Source organism: Lytechinus pictus, chromosome 8, assembly GCF_037042905.1.
Source record: "Lytechinus pictus isolate F3 Inbred chromosome 8, Lp3.0, whole genome shotgun sequence".
Classification (NCBI taxonomy): Eukaryota; Metazoa; Echinodermata; class Echinoidea; order Temnopleuroida; family Toxopneustidae; genus Lytechinus; species Lytechinus pictus.
The window spans coordinates 23028101-23051371 of NC_087252.1; the positions used below are offsets into that span (position 1 = coordinate 23028101).

A 23271-nucleotide genomic window follows, 5' to 3' on the forward strand; every position below is an offset into this window, starting at 1 on the left:
TGTAAAATATTGTAAAAATATCATGATCTCATCCAGCTAGGTTATGTTTGCATCTTATTTTTAAAAGTCTTGTTGCAATTGCAAAATTATGATGATGTATTATTTGTTTTATTCTTTTAATCACTGTTACAGCCAACATCACATTGGCAGTGGGTGAACAAACCAACATCACCTCCCAGAACTGGCCCGACTCTGCCGACCCGGCCATCTACCAACTCTGGCATATCACCGCCCCCGAGGGTGCGCTGATCCACGTCGACTTCCTTGATTACGACCTCGGCGTCCAGTCTTTTATCGTCTTCTCCGATGGTCATATGGTGGGCGACCACTCCAATGAATGGGCGTACTATGGCTACCGGTTCAATCCCGAAATCCTTCTCTCTCACAATAACACCGTCTCGGTGCAGTATTTCAGCGGAGCCTACGTCGGAACCCGAGGCTTCTTCATCTCGATGAGGGCAGTGCATGGTGGTATGTTCTTAGAAAAAAATAAAAAAATAAATATTGTAATGTTGATTTCTGGAGATTTACCAGCATTATGATTTTGTATGTGCTAAAAAAGAAATTTAGATTTGTCGAGGGTGTTTCACTTGATTTTGGGGCTATATGATGGTTTGCAAAAAAAAATCTTGAATCTATCTTGACAAGATTTTTAGGAACTGAAAAGGACCATGAGAATGAGCAAAGTTTGACTAGATTTTCAGGCTACATGTATGTAGTCATGGATGAGAAAAGTAATTGAAGCGGAAATTAGATAATTGAATGAAAATTAGACTTAAGTGGGTACCAGACCAACCGGTACTTAGACCAAATTAATTTAGACTTTCTGATAAGTAGACAGAATGCTAGTAGACTATTTATTGGCCTGTATTCTGAAGCCAGGTTTAATTCAAATTTGGTCTAAAGTTGTGGTTTAACTATGGATAGCCAGTTGTGACATAAATCTCTAACAGTAGAGGTTCAATGTATCAGCTCATATGACTCTCAAATCAGTCTTAACTGTCTGGGAAGGATAAAGATACATGTAATTGTCTTCACCATTAAAGAATTAAGGAAGATCACGGTGAAGATAAGAAACATGCAATGTAAACAAATGTTTAACATTTTTTGCTTCCCATAATTTTAGCACAAAATTAGACCATGGTCTAAGTTAAACCCGACTTCAGAATATGGGCCATTGAAAGAAAACTGTAGGTTTTGTTTTAAAATAGCATGAGAATTAGGATTAGGCGGTATGTGTACATGAAAAGTATATTGAAATCATCTGATATTTTCAATTTTTGCTCAGGCCATGTCCATCCTGCGTGTGCGGACACAGCTTATCAATGCGCTGTTGATTCTGAGTGCATCCCCCGATGGTGGTTATGTGACGGGTATCCAGATTGCTTAGAAGGAGAAGATGAAGCAAACTGCACATACTCCCCTGCAGGTCAGTCTTTGCCTTTCTCGAGCTGATAGATTATGGTGATGATGATGGTGGTGGTGATGGTGGTGATGATGATTATGATGATGATGATGGTGGTGGCGATGATGACGACGATGGTGGTGATCTTGATGATGATGAGGATGATGATGATGATGGTGGTGATGATGGTGACGATATGTAGAGGAGTTGTGACTCAGTGGATAAGTCTCCGGACAATAAACCACAGGGTATGGGATTCGAATCCTACTGCAGCACTCGCGTCCTTTGGGAAGGCATTTATCTACATTTGCCATTCTTCACCCAGGTGCAGTAAATGGTTACCTGGTAAAAAGTAATTCCTTGAATGCGTGTGCACTCGATCAGGGTAGCCGTGATAAAGCTGGGGGAATAGTATGCAGTCCTTAGAAATGTATGTAGCGCAATGTAAATGTTGCATATCATTATTTGTAGTGGTGATGGTGGTGGTAATGATGAGGATGATGATCATGATGGTGATGTTGATGATGGTGATGTTGATGATGATGGTGATGAATATTATGAGTGTGCTGGTGACAATGATGATTATTTTGATGGCGATAACCATGATGGTGATATTTATAATTATAATATTGATGCTCATGAAACAAGAATAGTGTCTTTTCTTTACATTTTGATAGTGATAATTGATGTGATGCAATCCCCAAATGAGGAGTTTGTACATGTTTTCCTCCCCCTTTTTTTCAAATGACAATTTTTTTAATAATTAAATCTTTGTTTATAGTTTAAACAAATTTAATAAACTTGCAGGTGAACATATTTCTCAAAGGGATAAACCTTTTTTACCTCTTGAAGAAGGTTGTAGGAATTCTTTTGAAAGAAATTTATGAAAATCATTTTTTTCTTTTTAATACAGGCGAGTGTGGTGTCCATGCAGATGAGTACAAATGCAATAACACAGACATATGCTTCCCGGGTGCTTTCAGATGTGACTACATGCCAGATTGCCCAGAACATGATGATGAATTCAACTGTAAGTTGTTGGCCAGAATTTGTCAAACAGTTAGGTCAGGTTCCTGATGATGATGATGGTGTTGTTGATGATGATGATGATGATTATGGTGATGATTGTGTCTATGATAATGATTAATGATGATGATGATGATGATGGTGATGATGATGATGATGATGATGATGGTGATGATGATGATGATGATGATGTTGATGATGATGATGTTGATGATGATGATGATGGTGATGATGATGATGATGATGGTGATGATGATGATGATGATGATGTTGATGATGATGATGGTGATGATGATGATGATGATGGTGATGATGATGTTGATGATGATGATGATGATGATGGTGATGATGATGATGATGATGGTGATGATGATGATGTTGATGATGATGATGATGGTGATGATGATGATGATGATGATGATGATGATGATGTTGATGATGATGATGATGGTGATGATGATGATGATGATGGTGATGATGATGATGATGATGATGTTGATGATGATGATGGTGATGATGATGGTGATGATGATGATGATGATGGTGATGATGATGATTGTGATGCTGATGATGGTGATGATGATTATGGTGGTGGTGGTTTGGTGATGATGATGATGATGGTGATGCTGATGATGGTGATGATGATGATGATGGTGATGATGATGATGATGATGGAGATGATGATGGTGATGATGATGATGATGATGGAGATGATGATGTTGATGATGATGATGATGGTGATGATGATGATAAAGATAATGATGATGATGATGGCGGTGGTGGTGGTGATAAGGATGATGGTGATGGTGTTGGTGGTTGTGCATGGTGGTAGTGGTGATGTTTAAAATGGTAAAATGGTGAGGATGACAATGATAATGATGATGACAATGCTGCTGCTGATGATGATGGTGATGATGATGATGGTTATGGTGATTGTTTTTGTAATACTGACGATGATGATGATTATGGTAACGATTGTGGTAGTAATGATGGTAATGTTGATGATGTTGATGATAATGGTAATAGTGGTATTGATGGTTATAACTTTTGTGGTGATAATGATGGTGATGGTGACGGATATGATGATTATGGTGATGATGATAATGTGGATTGGATGACAATATTAAAAATAAAATAGATGATGTTGGTGAAGATTGAATATACATGTTAAAGTGTCACAAAGTAACATAAATTGGCAATGTTGACTTAGAGGGAATGTAATATTTCCTGTCTGATAAATCGTTATGATCTCTCTTTCACCACATCCGAAAAAAGGTAATTGCACAGGGAATGAATTCAAATGCTTGAGGAATGGTCAATGTCTTCCAAACCACTTTGCATGTGATTTCTACTACAACTGTGGCCCGGAAGACAGATCAGATGAAATCGAAGGATGCGGAACACCAAATTCATTAAGTGAGTACCGTAGTCAAGAAGTCCTTAAAAGATAGACGAGATGACACATATACTGAGGGTATATGAGGGTACAAAATATTAGTAGGAGAGATCGCAAAGCAAAAGATGAAATGTATGGAGATCTTCTCCACCTCGGTAATTAAGCGTAGTATGAGATTGGCTGGTCACTGTTTCCGTAGTGAGAAGGAAGTTATTTCCGATGTACTTTTGTTGCGCCTCCCTTATAAAACCAGAGGACGGGGTCCTTTCAATTTTGTTGATTACATATGAAGGGATACAAATAATTCGTTACATGATTTACCAACTCTTATGTCAGATTACAATTTCATAATCATCCTTACCGTTATCTTTGCAGTTACAAAGAACCTTCAACTGGAACAGCTTTACACCATCTTATCGACCAACTACCCAAACCCGTACCCACCGAGAGACTATCTGGTCTCCATTATCTCTGCCCCTGATGATTACGTTGTCCGTGTGATATTCAACGATTTCTCCATCGATTGGAAAGGTTTCCTCGCGTTCGGTCACGGCAGTGATTACCACGATCACGATCAAGCTTTTGCCGTGTACAACCATCATGACAAGAATCCAGTGAACTTCTACACACCCACCAATCAGTTCTATATTGTCTTCCATGGCGGTCCCTATGGGCAATCCACCGGTTACAATATCAGTATGATCCCGATAGAAAAAACAGGTAAGCATAACCAGTTTAGCACAGACATGGATTTCAATGTGTGGGACTGTACTTAGACTAATGTGGATGTGGATCTCTCATATCGCCTTGTCTTACGATATCTTATTTCTTGCCTCATTGTGCCTTCTTCTTGCGTAATAAGAAAAAACAGTTACAATGTCAATACTTTTGATTTCAAGAATAGTTATATTCCATTATAAAAAAATCAAGATATGATTTTTTTGTATGCTAGCTGTTAACATATATTTAGAACTTCAGTTATTCAAGGGAATATACGTATATATAACCACACATTGATTTCCTGCAGGCTACTATTCCATTCCGTTACTTTGTTTGTATTTTGCCTTGCATCGTAATATTGTCATTGAACATATTTGAAATTAAATAGACTTTTTATCAGTCAATAAATTAGGTGAAGATCTTAGAGACACTTTCTTGAAAGAAAAAGAGAATTATGCTTTCATATAGTCTGTTTAAAGGTTTCAATCACAAAGTATACAAATCATTCTTGTCATTGTCATGCTCTTTTCCAGCACACACTTGTACAAGGGAAAGTTTTGAGCCAAATCTTGGTTTAAGGGGCCTTTCCCTTTTATACCTCCGCCCAGCCAAGGTGGTTGTTGGTGCATGGTTTTATGTTTTTGGGGAAGTCTGTCTGTCTGTCTGTCCAACCTGTAGTCATTCTTGTGATCACTAGAACCTCAAATTTGGTTCAAGTATGCATGTTGTAATTGCCATGATCTGATTTGCTGTTAAGGCCAAGAGGTTAAAGGTCACATACATGTGTACAGTTGGTCATTGAATTATCATGTTCATTGAAGTCAGTGTATTATTGCCCTGTTTCTGAATTTTTAGGAACCAGATGAATAATACATTGACTTTAGTGGGGCTAATTATTTATTCATGATTTGATATCGTGGGCCCCATGGACCGATTCCCACCATATTTTGGTAGTGGGGGTTTTTCATCATGCTCTACCAAAATATGGTATCAAAAACGCTGATATGCAAAAAGTGAAAATTGATGACGTCACACTTCGGTACTCTATACCTAAAAATACTTTGCTCCTAAAATCCAGGTAAGGCATGAACTACAAGCGTGGCCCATCTGACTGGATTTGCCATGGATGCATATAGGAGCGAAAAGTCTAATTGGAATCTTGAGGTTAAAGGTCAAAGAGGTCATTATATGGCTTTTTCATAACTTGCTTTAGTAAGCCTTTATTGCCTTTCTCTTCTAGCTACCTCGAGGTGATCCCACCTAGTATAGATTTGTTCAAAGTATTCTTATAGGAGCAAGTAAAGATATTAGATTTAAGGGTCATGAGGTCAATAGTCAAAGGTCACAGAGGTCATTGTATGATGTCATGCCTGTCCCACTTCTTTTTCAACTACGTTCTCCAAATGTGATCCAATTCATATTTACATAGGAATAAATAAGATGAAAATAGATTTAGGGGTCATGAGGTCAAAGGTCACAAAGGTCATTATATACATGTAGCTATACATGTATCTCACTTTTCTTTCAGCCACTCCAACTGGGATCCCACCTGGTTCATGACATTAGGTCAATGTACATGTATTCATATAGGAGTAAATAAGATAAAAACAAATCTGAGGGTCATATGAGGTCAAAGGTCACAAAGGTCATTTAGATTTATCCCACTTTTTTCTTTCTGCCACCTGGTATATTATATTCAGGGGCCGCTGAACGGTTTTCAAAGTGGGGGGCTGAGCCAAAAGTGGGGGGCTGACCATGCAAAATATCACAATCATATGGTCATTTTTACGTCAGTGTATTCATATAAGAATAACTAAGATAAGAATATGGGTCATGAGGTCAAAGGTCACAAATGTCATTTCATAACTTTATCCCACTTTTCTTCTTTCAGCCACTCCAACTGTGATTCCACCTGGTACGTGTGAGCCAGGGCAGTTTGCTTGCTTTGACGGAACGTGCTACCCTGGGATATATGAGTGTGATGACATCGTTGACTGTGATCAAGGCGAAGATGAGGCAAGGTGTTACGCAACCGGAGGTAAGTTTTTTTTCCCCTATCAGATTTCGGGCAAGACTAATTTACCGTTAGGCCATAAAAAGCCAATCAGCGCTCACTATTTCGCACCAGTCTGCTTACGCGCCCTTTGTTATATTCTATTGATGTGTTCGCTTCCATTCATTTGTGCGTCATCCTCTGAAGAGTGCACAACGAAAAGCTTTAGTATGGCTCTCCTTCATGCTATTTTCAAAATTTGTTCTACCAAACGACTATATGTTTACAGTATTCTATCATTAATTCTGTTTTTTTTTTTTGGTGAAAAATTGACTTTTTCATTACGTGTTTCCCCTTTTTAAAAAATACCCCACCAGCTTATAACACAGGAACCCCATTGCCTTGCATGTTATGTCCATGGGAGCTCAAGTGGGGTATTTACCACCCCACTTTCAGATTTTGGGAGAGTGTTATTTTCTCTCGTTTAACTGGGGAGGGGTGGACTGACAGCTGATGAGAGCTGATAACACACAGCAACCACAGGCAACAGGCGATGACCACAGCGGTGGAGTTTGATTGCAGCTGTCTATCTTACATGCTGATATAGGGGATGGGGGGGGGTGGTGGGAATGGTTAGGAACTCGAAATTGGGGTTTTGTGGTTTAAACGAGAATTTTCCTCATGTTATTGTTAAAACAGAGCTGCCACCTACATGTGTTTGAAAAAAGTCATAATTATCAGGATTGTCCTGTTTTATAAAAGTACACTGCTCACCATGTAGCATTATTGGTAGGAAACCTGGGCCCCGTCTTACAAAGAGTAACGATTGATCCAATCAATCTCAACTGTATGGAAATCCATCCATACCATGATATTTTTCTACATGAAATTTGCACAATCTCCTTTATAGTAAAACAAAGAGAATCACACTGAATTCTCAACAGAATGATAAATGCATGCATGTACATCATATCTAGAAAATATTTTGAACAAACATACGTTTTAGATTTTGATGTGGCTGGCCGTCCATAGATGTGGGTGATCGGATCCATCGCAACTCTTTGTAAGAAGGGCCCCTGGCCAGATTTGAGTAGGTGTAGAATTGAGGTGATGCTATACAAAAGATGCTGGTTGGTACATGTATCAACTGGCTTTAATTCTTTTTCTTAGGTACCTGTCAGTCGCATCAGTTCACATGTAACGATGGTTCTTGTATCCATGGCGACTGGAGGTGTGATGAATTCTTCGACTGTGCTGGCGGAGAAGATGAACAAGATTGTCGTAAGTTAGAGAAGTCAATTTATCGTTTTCTAAAATGCCAATTCTGTGGCAGCATTTCATGAAAGGACTCGTCTGACGTTTTATCTGACAAGTCCTCTTTTATCCAACAGTTACCACAGGAACAGTGCTTCTCAGCCAATCAAAATCAATCAAACTTGTAAATTCTGACAACTTATTGGACCATAAATGTTGATGAAGTGCTCCGTGGACCTCTAAACGCTTCAATATTTTGAGGAAAGAATATGATTTTTTACCAATTCTGAGCTGTTTCATTACAATATACCTATTTTTCTTGATTACTTTTGCTGCACAATCCTACGGGAAAAGCTAGTTTTTCTTATTTTTGGGTAAATTATCCCTATTTTCTAACAGCAGGGGTTGGGAGGTTTGCATTTTTTTGTGTTCTTCATTGTTGTAGACATCGTGTTCTGTGTTCTTAGGTAGCATGTACAAAACATGCGGGTAAAGCAGTTATAGATAATGAATATCTGAAAAAAGGTAAGTTTCCATGCAGATAAAGCTTGGCAAACACATGCTAAACATTGGAAAGAGGTTTGATGATTGAATTGTTTTATTACTATTGTCACATTCTGTTTGTCTGTCCTGGATATTACATAAAAATAAAGATTTTTTTTTGTTTGTTCCTTCTAGCCTTCAGATGCTTCCCGGGCCAGTTTCAATGTGAGGTAACTGAAACGTGTATTCCGCAGGGATTCACTTGCGACTACTATCCCGACTGCGCTGACGGCGCGGATGAGAAAATTTGTGGTAGTGAGTAAATTTACCTGTTGACTACTGAATTATTTTATTCCCACAGGCTTTCTGTAATTTAAGTTAGCAACAGGATTCTATTTAGGATTTCAAGTTAGAATATTTATGTTGATTAGGGATATGAAAAAGAAGTAATTCTGAGGTGGTTTGAGGTGGCTGGTCTGCGGGATTGGGGTGACCGAAGAAGACATGGAAGAAGCAAGTGGTGATGGAGGGTAGGAGGGTTGAGCTAGGAGATGGAGAATGCACTGAATAGAGTAACGTGGAGAGACAGGGCGAGGGTGATCTCTGTGAGTGCTAGCTGAATCCGGCCAACCCCATAATCGGGGACTAAATCAAATTTAAAACCTAGATGAATGACTTAGAAGACCAATTACTATTTTTTGGTTTTTGGTACTTACACATACCCTTCCCAGGCAACTTATTGTTGGTTTAGGGGTGATGGGTCATACATGGCTACCTGAACAGAAGCACACATGGCTACACAAACAAAGCATAAATAGTATCTCATGTGACCCAGGCTATCAAATTCTCTTCTTTTCATTCCACTTTTATAGCATGTGGAGCAGGATTTTTCAATTGCAGTGACGGGGCCTGCATCCCAGACTACTACGTTTGTGATGCATACAACGACTGTTTGACGGCGTTGGACGAGGATAGCTGTGGTACCATCGAAAACACTGGTAAGAATGTTGTATACGTAAATCTTTGCTTAAAAGTTGAATTAAAGTTCGAAATTGTGATAAACATGTATGTGGCAACAATTGAATATATATGTATTAAAAAGGGTGATAGATTTTAAGGAAACATGACCAAAAAAAACACTACTGTGTTTTGTTTTTTGTTTATGGGCTATGATTATCATTAATAATAGTTTGGTTTCCCTGGGGAGCATTCCAACAAGAGTTCCAAGACTCGTTTGCTGGGCATACTACATACTTCTAAGGCTTGTGCATCCTACCGGGTACCCATTTAACACGTGGGTGGAGAATGGCAAAGTATGACATGAAAGAAAAGGATAAATTAGGACTTCCATTAGTATTGTGTGAAGAGATAGCTCTTGATTTCAATACTTTATGTTCGTTTTACAGAATATATCACTCTTGGCGTCGGAGAGGAGCAAACCATCCAATCACCTGGCTATCCCAATGCCTCTGCCCACGATGCGCATTGCTACCTCGAATGGATCGTCAACGTTCCCGACGGCTATGCCATTCACCTAGTCGTCAACGACTTCTCGATACCTCCCGCGGCCTGGCTTCAGATGGGTACCGGTGACGATGCCGACAACGACACCAGCCGCTATGCTGTTTACTATGCCAGCACCAACCCGAGGGAGATCGTCCTCCCTGATAGCACCGCCTGGATCTCGTACCACTGCGGAGCGATCGGGTTGGCGCGAGGTTTCTCTATTACGATCGGACCCACAGATATAACTAGTAGGTGTCATTTCATTAATGTTAGGCAACTTGTCAAAAGTGTGTGCCTCGTCTTCTTTTGACAGGAATCCCATTTTAATGCCGCTATGCGTCTTTTCATAGCGGCTTCCTGCATTCTCCACTGCTATCTCTATGAGGAAGTGTGAGGATTGGTAACGAAAAGCCGCTTGCAAGATTCCTGTCCGAAAGATACAATGCTGACTTTGACAAGGTGTCTCATTGTATGTTGCCATGCTTTTGTACAGTGCATATTACAAGGAAGGTTGTCCATATTTTGAGGTTTCATGTTACAAAATTAATAAGCGAAATGCTTAGTCTTGTATTCAGATCACTTCTAAGCAATTTACTTTATCAAGCAAAATTCATGAAATATATTTACTTGTTGCGATTGTGAATGTACAATGTATGTCTCCACCTGTGCGCAACCTGGTTGACTGGGCGCATGTACATTTGTGAACTGCACACTAACCAGACTTCTGCCAGGTAGGGGGCTGACTTAGATTTAAGCAAAAGACCTACATGTAGGTAAAATGGCAATGGATAAGACCCCATCCTCAGTATAATTCTAAAACTAGTTTGGTGGAAACCGGTTTACGAAACCATTTTGGAAGATTGCTTCACTGGCATTCCCATCTGATCACCCAATAGTTGTTTTCAGAAACACTTCACAGAAAGCGATCTTGTTGCCATAGGATTTTCCTCAGTTTCGCACAAAGTTTAAAAATCACAGCATAGGCATTTTTCACACATGTGCAAAGATCGCTTCGAAGGAACAGTTGTGTCCTCACCTACGCTTAAACTAATTTAACGAGGGAAAGCGGTTGTGAAAACTACATCGCAAGGTGGTTATTCTGAACCGGTTTGGAAGATTGCTTCCAAGACTGCTTTGAGCGTTCATATTACATGTTATATCCCTCTTATGAATTTTCATGAGTATTCTAGATAAACGATTGGTCAATTCGTGATCATGTGACAAAGTATAATTTCAATAGGAAAACACATCGCTGCGATTAGCTCCGTATAGTTTTCTTGTAGCTCCGTATATTTTTTTCGATATACTTTTATGGGCAGAACTGCGCATGCTCATGCTCGATATTTTATCTCAACTTTGAATTGCGCATGCTCCCTGACCTAACCCAGATATCGATCATCCGCAAAAAGTAAATAAAGTAAAATACAAGCTCTCGCCCAAATTACCGTAACGACAATCTGAAAAACAGTGTGGAATTGGGTCTTAATTACAATGCAGAAAATATAATTCCGACGGCCATTCATACATGATCCTTAAATATGGAATAAACATACCTAACAAGGTGAGTCAAGATCCGATACTTATTTTTAGAGCATACATTTTAACTGCGCGTATTAATTTTGAGTGCCACTTCAGCAATGGCCAACGCAGCGCAGCGGACCTCTCATTAAGTACAGTCGGGTAGAAGCCGCGCGCAGCCTACCCATGAACTTTCTAGCAATTAAATTAGCTTGACACAGGCCTAGAGTAGGACTAGGTCCGGCAACGTTAGATTTGGTCGAGATTGGTTAAAATTCAGCAAGGACTAGGTCCACAAAGTTAAAGAGGTATATAAAACAAATATATCAGGCGTTTCTTTCGAAAGCATAGTGGGAATTATTAATCCTTGGTTGGACTGGCAATGTAACTATTTTTACCTCGGGGCTTCGCCCCTCGGGAAAAATAGTAATTGCCAGTCCAACCTCGGATAAATAATTCCCACTATACTTTCTCAAAGCCTGATATATTTGTATATTAAACTAGTTTCCAGTAAATTAGTTTTAGAACTGCAATTAGAACGGTCTGTGATGAATAAGTGATAGCAGAATACTGAATAAAATGTGTAAAATTCTGGCTTATTAAAGTTAGAATTGAATTTAATACCTGCCATGTTACATGATTTGACCTTGTACAGTGCTAAGCTGACAGTTTTAATAATATTATTATTTAATTTATTCTCCAGCTCATAACTACACTGCTTGTGAGGCGGGTGAATTCCAGTGCAACGATGGCCACTGTATCCCATCTCATTATCTCTGTGATGATTTCAAGGATTGTTCGCAAGAAGAGGATGAGAACCATCTCTTGGGTCGTGTAAACTGCTCATCGTTTAACCACTGTAAGTACATGTGTGTGTCATTGGTGATAAAATACAAATAATGCACAGTTAGACGAAGAGTTATCTCATATATGCAAAGGTACATGCACCATGCATCAAAATCCTTGCCCAGGGCCCTGTTGCATAAAATTTATAATTATGGTAACTTTGCCATCCAATGGTAACTACCATGGTAACAATGCTCATCAGCCAATCAAAATCAAGGATAGTACCTTTTGTGCAACAGGGCCTTGGTCTTTTCTTTGGAAGAAGGCATACTGTGGTTTACATGGCATCTCATTTTTACGTGTTTTTGGGAAAATGATGCACCGGAAATATATACATAGTGCTGCACTGACACTACAGTAACTATACAGTGCTGCACCTAAATAGCACGGCTGGAAGGTTACATGAATTAAAGCATGGACATGATTTGTATTCGCACTCAAAATTGACTACATCCTGTAACCTTGATAAATATTTAGGGAATATTGGATGTCCTTGAGTGGGATGCGAAGAAATATTGTACGAGCTGAAGAGCAATATTGGATGAGTCGGAGACGAATCCAATATTGTTCTTCAGTGAGTAACAATGTTTCAACGCATCCCACGAAAATTGGTCATCCAATATTATTATTATTATTTAGATACCCCTACAAAGCTAAACATAAAGTAATGAAGCAAAAAAAAAAAATGTTTTTAGTAACCCTCAATTATGGCAATCCTGTAAATCATAAGCATGGCGCTGAGTATGGTCATTTAAAAAAAAAAAATCTCTGTACTAAAGTAAAGATGTGCTAGCGTATTATAGTGCAAGCGCATTTGAAATTCAATAAATTGACACTACTTTACCACACCTGGCAACAAATACGCAATGCAATTTCAATGTGACGTAACAATTGCTTCATGCGCACAATCATTTATTAACCAATGATAAGCTTGTGGGAGGGGCAAAATATTCATTTGTCCAATATTTTCAATATTGGATGGTTTTCATAGGCATGCACTTTAACAATCAGTCTTTATTTTTTGGCTATTTAAAAAAACGTTGCAAGACGTCAAAAAATATCTGCGCTTCTAAAACCCTACATCTAAATAATAATGATCAATAACAGGCAGTATGATACTGATGAAGTGATAATGCATGTGGTAGCAGTGATGGAAACTGTGCCCTACGATGTCAATGCCATTACAGTGAGAATTTTATCATATATATGTATATATGTATACATGAGACGGTCCCCAAGGTTAGCTATTGCCCCCTCTTTTCTTTTCCTTTTAGATGATTGTGGAACCTTTGCTTCAGAGTCACAGTATGAATGCCCATCAGGACTTTGTATACATTCTGACTGGAGATGTGATGGCGATTTCGATTGTCCATCAGGCGCAGACGAAACAATGTGCGGTAAGTTAAGATTTTAGGAGATAATTTATGAGCAATGGCCAAAAGTGACAAGCTGGTTTGTGTTCATGATAGGTGTACAAAGGGGTAGTGTCACAGGGGGGGAGGTGGGAAGTGGGAGCAAAATTACGTACAGTGACAACAATAGTTATTTTTTCTCAATTTGATGAAAGATTATAATAAAGTTACATCTTTCATCTTAATACTCTTCTGTATTTTTCTTTTTTCTTTCACTTTCTCCCCCTTTCCCTCTTTTTGCTTTTTTTTCTCTATTTGAAATATCAATGGGGGGCATTAACCGTGCCCCCTCCCTTGCCCGTACCGATACCCCTTAATGTAGACCATCATTATTGTTTACATGTCCACCAAACAAAGTGAGCCATAATTACACTGGATTTAACTAGGTAACCCACAACTGTGCTGACATCATTCAAGGAATTTTTCACTGCTGGCGATCAAATTATATTGATTTTCATTTTTAATTCATCACTTTATTGGAAAATACGCTCATTAAAGGAATTGTTACAGTACGCCCAGGACTCTTCCCTTTTGAGGAGAAAATGCAGGGCAAGAAAATAGAAGATAATAGAAAACACCTTAGCATATTATACAACAATATATGTCGTGGTTAAGACTCTGGTCTTTGAATCTGAGGTACGTGGGTTCGATTCCAATGGCATGTTTTCCGTCAGCAAGAAATTTACCCACATTGTGCTGTACTCAACCCAGATGAGGTGAATGGGTACCAGGGAGGAAGAAATTCCTTGAATGCTCAAGCGCCCAATCAAGGTAGCCGTGCTACAGCCAAGATAATAATGACATAATCATGTTAAGCAGGGCCCGCTAGTAGAACAGTTTATGGAAGTGAAGTGGCTACCCTGGGTAAAATATGACATTGTTATTATTATTATGATCTAATAATCTCATAACAAGAGAAATAAAACCTGCAAAAACAAACAGTGCCAAAAGAACACCAGCTGTTGGCGTAAGAGGACCGCACCAGGCACGGGACAAACTGAACACCAGTCAGCCCAAGCTGAACACCAGTCAGCCCAACAGCCACTGGTGCCCTCATAAACAATTGACAGTGTTATGTCCACACCATCCGGTGTTAGAGTAACACCCGACGGGGGCAAACCAATGTCACACATGGCACGGTCCCCACAGCACCTAATGTCAACTGATGATTAATAGTAATAGCCAATCTTTATATAGCGTTTTTACCCAGAACGGCTCAAAGCGCTTTACAGCATATTATTACCCCGGTCATTGGATTCATTTCAATCCCGCACGAAAAGTGCACAATTTCCACTCCCTGGGGAGCATTCCTTTCATTCATCGCAGCCTCATAATGGCGCTGGCAAATTCAAACATACATGTACAATATCTTTCGCATCCTTCCGGGTACCCATTTAGCACCCGAGTCGAGAGTGGCAAAGTGTGGATTAACGCCTTGCCAAAGGACGCTAGACCGCGGTGGGATTCGAACACACGACCCTCTGTTTACAAGGCGAGAGTCAGAACCACTACACCACGGCCCTTCCATTAAATGTGAAAATGTTGTCTTGTTGCCTCCTAGGACCTTGTCAGGAGACGGAGTTTGAGTGCCCTCACCAACAATGCATCTCAGGAAATTTCAGATGTAATTTCTTCCTGAATTGCCTGGGTGGCTTTGATGATGAACTCAACTGTGGAACACCAGATACTACAAGTGAGACTTCTCAAAAGTTGTATTTGGCAGAATTTAGATAATAACTAAATTAGTATTATTGTTATTGTTATTATTATTATTATTATTATCCTACACTGTACATGCATGTAGGAATGTGCATACAGTTGGACAGTCCGTTGCAAATCTTTCTGCAACAAACTGCTTCCTCGGTTTTTAACCAATTCTCATGAAACTTGGAACACATGTTGGTGTTGGGGTGAAGATGTACAAGATTAATTTTTCGCATGTGTAGGAAATTGTGTTGCCATGGTAACGGTATATTTTGGCAAAAATTAGGTAAAAATCTTGCCGTTCAGACTACTCCCTTTAACCAGTTCTCATGAAATTTGGCACACACATTGGTACTGATGTGAAGATTTGCAAGGCATATTTTTTGTGTGCGTCAGAAATCATGTTGCCATGGTAGCGACAGATTATATGGCAGAAATTGAGCAAAAAATTTGAAGTTATAATTTCTTCATCAATTTTCAACAAATTCTCATGACATTTGGATCACTCATTGGTTTCATAGTAAAGGTGTATGAGACACATATTTTGTGTGTGTCGGAAATTGTGTTGCCATGGTAACACCATATTATATGCCCCAAATTGATTAAAAATCTTTCGGTTTGAAGAACTTGATTAGTTTTCAACCAATTCTCATGAAATCAGGCTCTCACATTGGTCTTGAAGTAAAGATGTGCAGGACATATTTTTGCATGTGTTGGAAATTGTGTTGCCATGGTAACAATATATTATATGTAAAAAATTCGGCAAAATCTTTCAGTTCAAACTACTTCATCACTTTTTGACCAATTCGCATGATATTTTGTTTGTACATAATTTAGGCCTTGGGATAAAGATGGGCAAGACATACTTTTATCCATGTGATGGAAATGTGTGCCACGGTAACGGCCCAGGGCGGGAGTATTAATCAGTTATTATTACTATTTTTATTATTGTCGTTGTTATTATTAAGATTATCATTATTGTCATTGTTGAAAGCAATTTCTTGATTGTAGAACTCTAGACCTGCAAGTAAGATAATACATAAGACTAAGTGTTTTATCATGTTTTCTAAATAATAAAAATGAACTGCTTAATATTTACATTACGATTTCTTTTTCATATTCCCTTTTCCAAATAATTACATAATTACATTTTTCATTTTCATCATGTATCTGAATATGCTGATACATTGTGGTTGTGTTTTTAAAATATTTTTAATAATTATATTTTTATTTGATAAGTCTTATCAGCTCTCAAACATGAAAGGGCTAAGTAAAATTGTGAGAGATTATTTATTTTGACTTTTCCTTTTCCCTTTGCAGCTTACATCTACCTTAGACAGAACAGCACAAACATAACGTCTGTAAACTACCCCTATGACTACAAATCAAACGAGAATTATGAGATAATTGTCAGCGTCGATCCGAGCCGAGCGATCCGCGTGATCTTCTACGACATTAATCTCAGTATTGACACCTACTTGGCTTTTGGGCATGGTAACGACCCTGAGGACTTCGACAATCTTTTTGAGTCGTATTCTCATCAATCTACCGTGCCCGCAGAGTTCAATTCAATCACCAACGAGATGTTTATCAAGTTTCACTCTGGGCGGTATGGAGGAATGGCCGGCTATTTGATAGGGTTAGAAGATGTAGACCCAACAGGTGAGATCTAGGAGTAGTAGCAGTGATAGCAATAGTAGGAGTAGTAGGAGGAGTAGCAGTAGTAGTAGTAGTAGTAGTAGTTGTAGTAGTAGTAGTAGTAGTAGTAGAAGTAGTAGTAGTAGTAGTAGTAGAAGTAGTAGTAGTAGTAGTAGTAGTAGTAGTAGTAGAAGTAGTAGTAGTAGTCTGTAGTAGTAGTAGTAGTAGTAGTAGTAGTAGTAGTAGAAGTAGAAGAAGTAGTAGTAGTAGTAGTAGTAGTAGTAGTAGTAGTAGTAGTAGTAGTAGTAGTAGTAGTAGTAGTAGTAGTAGTAGTAGTAGTAGTAGTAGAAGTAGTACTAGTAGTAGTAGTAGTAGTAGTAGTAGTAGTAGTAGTAGTAGTAGTAGTAGTAGTAGTAGTAGTAGTAGTAGTAGTAGTAGTAGTAGTAGAAGTGGTAGTGGTAGTGGTAGTGGTAGTAGTAGTAGTAGTAGAAGTAGTAGTAGTAGTAGTAGTAGAAGTAGTAGTAGTAGTAGTAGTAGTAGTAGTAGTAGAAGTAGTAGTAGTAGTCTGTAGTAGTAGTAGTAGTAGTAGTAGTAGTAGTAGTAGAAGTAGAAGAAGTAGTAGTAGTAGTAGTAGTAGTAGTAGTAGTAGTAGTAGTAGTAGTAGTAGTAGTAGTAGTAGTAGTAGTAGTAGTAGTAGTAGTAGTAGTAGAAGTAGTACTAGTAGTAGTAGTAGTAGTAGTAGTAGTAGTAGTAGTAGTAGTAGTAGTAGTAGTAGTAGTAGTAGTAGTAGTAGTAGTAGTAGTAGTAGTAGTAGAAGTGGTAGTGGTAGTGGTAGTGGTAGTAGTAGTAGTAGTAGTAGTAGTACATGTAGTAGTAGTAGTAGTAGTTAGTGGTAGTAGTAATAGTAGTTGTAGGAGTAGTAGTAGTAGTAGTAGTAGTAGTAGTAATAATACATGTAGTAATGTTAGTAGTAGTCATATAATAGAAGTAGCATTTGTAGCAGCAGTAGTAGTTGCAGAAGTAGGAGCAGTACAAGTAGTAGCATTAATACCAGCAGTAGTAGTTGTTGAATATGAGACAACGCCCTAACATGTCTTACAGTATGTATTCCTATAAAATAAATGGGGAGCATTCCAGCCCGTCGCCATTGAGGCGTACACATACATGTACTATAATGACTTTTACATCCTACCGGGTACGCATTTTGCATCTGGGTGGAGAGTGGCTAATTGTGGATTAATGCCTTGCCTTTTGCCTTGGAAAATAATGTTCTATATATACTTTATATATTATATTTTATTGTATATCGGATTGAGTATATGATTGAAAGTTTTCAAAGTGAATCAACAAACCTAGTGTCAGGGACAACAGCAAATATTGGAACAAGTTAAACCCAGACAATCACCATCTCTCTCTTTATTTAAAAAAGGACTTATGACATTTCTTTTTTCCAGTCCAGATTGGTAGGATTGCAAATTTCATTTCATACTTTGATGTATTCTTTTTTTTCTTTTAGTTGTAAGCGCGTTGGGCCATTTTGGGAAAGGGCAGTAAATAAATGATAATAATTTTTACCCCCTCATGCAGATACAACCTTTGCACCATGTGCTGAAGGTCGATTCCAATGTCCCGGTGACGGGGCGTGTATACCCCTCATTTGGGAATGTGATGGTGTAACTGATTGCGGATTCGCCGGAGATGAAATCAACTGCCAAGTCCCAGAAGGTAGGTCCTGCTGAGTCCCGTAACACAATGGTTAGCGATCAATCGTACGCTTGATTTTCACGATTGATACTACACTGTAGTCAATGCAATCAATCGTAGAAAAATGGACTACGATCATTGCTAAGTTTTGTGTTTCAGGACCCTGGGTCCCGTAACACAAAGATTAGCGATTAATCGTATGCTTGATTTTCACGATTGATACTACACTGTAGTCAATGCAATCAATCGTAGAAAAATGGACTACGATCATTGCTAAGTTTTGTGTTTCAGGACCCTGGGTCCCGTAACACAAAGATTAGCGATTAATCGTACGCTTGATTTTCACGATTGATACTACACTGTAGTCAATGCAATCAATCGTAGTAAAATGGACTACAATCATTGCTAAGCTTTGTGGTATGGGCCCCAGGGGTCCGTTACACAAAAAGTTGCAAGTGATCCAATCAACCACAACTATGGATGGCCAGCAACGTCAACATTTAAAATGCAAATTTGTTCAAAATATTTTCTAGATATATCATACATGCATCTTTCTCTTGACGATTCAGTGTGATTCTCTTTGTCTACTAAGGATGTTGTAGAAAGAATTATGGTATGGATGGATTTCCATACAGTTGATATTGATTGGATCAGTCGTAACTCTTTGTAAGACGGGGACCTGATAAACCATAGCTATAGAAAGCCAGCAATGCCAACATCTAAAATATGTTTATTTGCAATGTTTTCTTGATACAATTTATACTCATACATTAATCGTTGTCTTGACAATTCGGCGTGCTTTCTCTTTGTTTATAAATGATAATTGCAAATTTCCTGTAGGAAAAATTCTGGCACAGATGGATTTCCATATAGTTGAGGTTGATGGGATCAATTGTAACTCTTTCCCTGGGGTCCGTAACACAATCATCATATAGCATTTTTTAACGATTGCATTGACTACACTCAATTGTGAAAATCAAGCGTACGATTTATCGCTAACCTTTGAGTTATGTGACTCAGATGGGTGTTCCATAGTGCGGTTCTATAGATTCCAAGTCATTTGCTCCGGCGACAATTGCTCTGCTGTAAATTCAACACCCTTATTTAATGACTAACGTCAACCTTGGATTGAACCACCATACCCTACCCCAAAAATTACCCTAAACCAAACATAAAACAGTATTGCAACTCGGGCAGATCCCGGATTTTCAAAACGGGGGGGGGGGGGGATTTTTGTAGAGAAAAAAATTAACCCCCCCCCCAACAGGTCTTTACTCCCAATTAAATGGTGATTTATATAAAAACAAAAAAGGGTCCTCAATGGCATAAGCATTATATATTTCCCTATCAAATATTTGTTATGGCTCTAAATAGTGGGGGGGGGGGGCACAAGCCAGATGTGCTATTACCTGGATCCGCCACTGTTGCAATCGTAACCCTTCAACTTTGACAAAATAAAGCCTGGAGCACATATCGTGTCAGCTGTTTGTAATTTAGGAATAATTTCAGGCACAACTGGGACCCGTTGCATAAAACTTTTGCCATAAAAAAACTCTGGCAAACAAAACCATGCCATTGAAAATTAACCCAGCATTTTTTTATGGTGGTTATTTTCAGGCGAACTTTGTCAGGAGCATCACTTCACGTGCAATAACTCACAGTGCATCCGTGCCAGTTGGGAATGTGACAACGTTGAAGACTGTTCTGATGGTAGTGACGAGGAAAACTGCCGTAAGTACTCTTTTCCATGCTTTCTGACCTACATGTAGAAGTTAAAGGGGAGCGAATTGTGAGTGGTCTGTCACTGACTGTGTGTAAATAGGTAGTCTAAAAATCTACTTTTCATATACCGGTAACTATTGATAATTCAGAGAATAACTTAGCCCATGATATACAAGAGAGTTTTCGCATTCACTATAGGGCAGCTCTCTACAATCCACTGATTCCTTTGAAAATGCAATTAAAATCACAATGGAGAACTGAGAGGCTTTTGTTGAAAGTTGGTGGACTGGGACAGCAGATCATCTGAAGATTTGCACCGGACGAACAATTGCAAATATGCCGTTGTCCAGAGTCAAAAGACGACACTGCTATCCCAGTCCACCAACTTTCGACGAAAGCCTCTCAGCTCTCTATTGTGATTTGACTTGCATTTTCCAAGGAATTGGTGCGTTGTAGAGAGCAGCGTCGTAGGAAATGCGAAAACTCTCTATTATTTGTATGGAGAAACCAAAATTTTCTCTGCAGGAAAAATACCCTGTTTATAGCTACTTGGTAACACAGTTCTTGCAGTATGAATGTAATGAGTAATGATCTAGTGTGTTACCAGTCAAGTGGGTTTATATGAGACTACACTGCTGAGAAAGATGCATTGTGGGTGAGGAGCCTGGCCAGATATGAGTAGCTGAGGACTCGAGGTGGCTCCTGGTTCGTATTTGCGTTAATTGGCACTTGGTTTAGACCCGCTTTGTCTACTTTTGTCTGGTCTCATCCCATGGTAAATTGCCAACTCGTTCACTCACCACATGGTCTACCTTCATTTAGTCTAATGCCATTTCGTCCATCAACATTTTGTCTACCATTTGGTCCATTAACCATTTGGTCCAATCATCACTTCGTCTAATCATTTTGTCCATGACCATTTCGTCTCATATTCAGTTGGTCTAATATCCGTTTCATTTTCATTCATTTTGCACAATTTAACACTTAGTCCAATTAGACTAAATGGTATATGGAGTAATTGGGTATTGGACCAACTGGTTATTTGACGGAATGGCATTAGACTTAACGAAAGTAGACCATGTGGTGAGTGGACAAACTGATGGTAGACCAAATGATAGTAGACGAGTTGGCAATTGGATGAATGGGCATTAGACGAATTGGAAATGAACCCATCCCACATAGTCCAATCCCGCACTTGCATATCTTTTTGACGAGTCTAGATATTGGTAACAATCGTCTTGTCATTTTCCCTGTTCTTTTATTCTCTTGTAGCTTTCTTGGGGTGTGGCGCTTCTCCATTTCTGTTTGAATGTTCCGCCAGCCAGCAATGCATCCTTGGCTTTCGAACATGTAACCACGTGGCAGACTGTGACTTGGGCGAAGATGAGGCTAGTTGTGGTAAGTATATTCATGGAGAGTGATGGTGATGATGATGATGAATTTAGCCCATTTCCAAGAAACAAAATGAGAATTTTAAAAATCAGAACAAAGTACAACGATCACTTTAAATACCTGTACGTCTTTCCGATGTGTTAAGCGCAATTTAAATGCAGGTATTATTTGTTTTATTACTGAACATTATTGCATAATAATGTTGCATATCATTATACCCCTGCCAAACGAAGTATAAAGGGGGTACACTGTATATACATGTAGGAATCAGTGGGTAGTCGGTTAGTTGGTCGGTCCGTTGCAAAACTTGCGCATCAAACTACTTGCTCAGTTTGTAACCAATACTCGTGAAACTTGAAAAACATATTGGTGCTCAGGTAAAGATGTGCAAGACATATATTTTGCATGTGTAGGAAATTGTGTTGCCATGGTAACAATATATTACGGGAAAATATGGTAAAAATCTTGCAGTTTTCAACAAATTCTCATGAAATTTGGTACACACATTGGTTGTGAGATAAAGATGTGCAAGACATATATATCATTTGTGTGAGAAATCATGTTGCCATAATAACGACAGAAAATATAGTGAAAATCGGGTGAAAATCTTGCGGTTTGAATTACTTCCATCAATTTTCCACCAGTTCTTATGAAATTTGGCTCACACATTGGTCTTGAGGTAAAGATGTGCAGAACATACTTTTCCATATGTCAGAAATTGTGTTGCCATGGTAACAACATAGTATATGTCAAAAATTAGTCCAAAATTTTGTGGTTTGAACTATTTCATAAGTTTTTAACCAATTCTTGTGATAATTAGCTCACACATAGGTCTTTGGGTAAAGATGGGCAAGACATATAATTTTTTACAATGTGTTGGAAAATGTTGCCTTGGTAACGGCGTAAGGCGGGGGTTATTTATCACCTTCAGTGATAGTTCTAGTTATATTTTACTTGATATTTGACCAGGTGACTGTCAAGATGGGTTCTTTACGTGTTCCAATGGAGGCTGTGTTCCAGAGTACTGGCGCTGCGACGGGGATAACGATTGCTTTGATGGTGGCGATGAGAGGAACTGTGGTGTCATTGGAACTATCGGTATGTGAATAATATGATAAATGCATAGAAAATAGCAATGGAAATTAGACATCAACTGAGATAGCTCAATAGCTCTACTGAAATCCATCAAAAGCTTTAGTCAAATCGTTTTGTTTTCCTGCCAAAATCAAAATTCAACAATCTTTTAGGATTAAAATTCTTGCTTGAAACAAGCACTTGAAAGCAAGGCATGTCAAATTTCAACTAGAGTGGAAGGAAATTCTAAGAATTCACCCCCCCAGGAAAAAATAAAATCATATAGCACAAGAACATTTCTAGTCATATGATCTATCTGAGTGTAATTTCTGTCAAAGACCTGGGCCCCGTCTTACAAAGAGTTGCAATTGATCTGATCAATCGCAACTATGGAAAGCCAGCAAAGTCAACATATAAAATGTATGTTTGATCAAAAGAGTTTCTAGACGTGAATGTATATCCATAAATTCATTGATTT

General features: G+C 38.7%; 1 protein-coding gene across 1 annotated transcript in view; it reads left to right on the forward strand.

Annotated features, from left to right (window-relative positions):
- LOC129267001 (low-density lipoprotein receptor-related protein 2-like) overlaps positions 1-23271 on the forward strand; it is a 76046-nt gene that overhangs the window by 34535 nt on the left and 18240 nt on the right. Inside the window, exons 24-41 of the mRNA XM_064103795.1 lie at positions 133-471; positions 1289-1429; positions 2319-2435; positions 3707-3847; positions 4203-4547; positions 6439-6585; positions 7711-7821; positions 8473-8592; positions 9150-9275; positions 9684-10031; positions 12005-12160; positions 13422-13544; positions 15121-15252; positions 16584-16925; positions 18489-18626; positions 20223-20336; positions 21600-21725; positions 22689-22817. Coding sequence (XP_063959865.1) covers positions 133-471; positions 1289-1429; positions 2319-2435; positions 3707-3847; positions 4203-4547; positions 6439-6585; positions 7711-7821; positions 8473-8592; positions 9150-9275; positions 9684-10031; positions 12005-12160; positions 13422-13544; positions 15121-15252; positions 16584-16925; positions 18489-18626; positions 20223-20336; positions 21600-21725; positions 22689-22817 — 3195 coding nt within the window. The remainder of the gene's footprint in view (positions 1-132; positions 472-1288; positions 1430-2318; positions 2436-3706; positions 3848-4202; positions 4548-6438; positions 6586-7710; positions 7822-8472; positions 8593-9149; positions 9276-9683; positions 10032-12004; positions 12161-13421; positions 13545-15120; positions 15253-16583; positions 16926-18488; positions 18627-20222; positions 20337-21599; positions 21726-22688; positions 22818-23271) is intronic.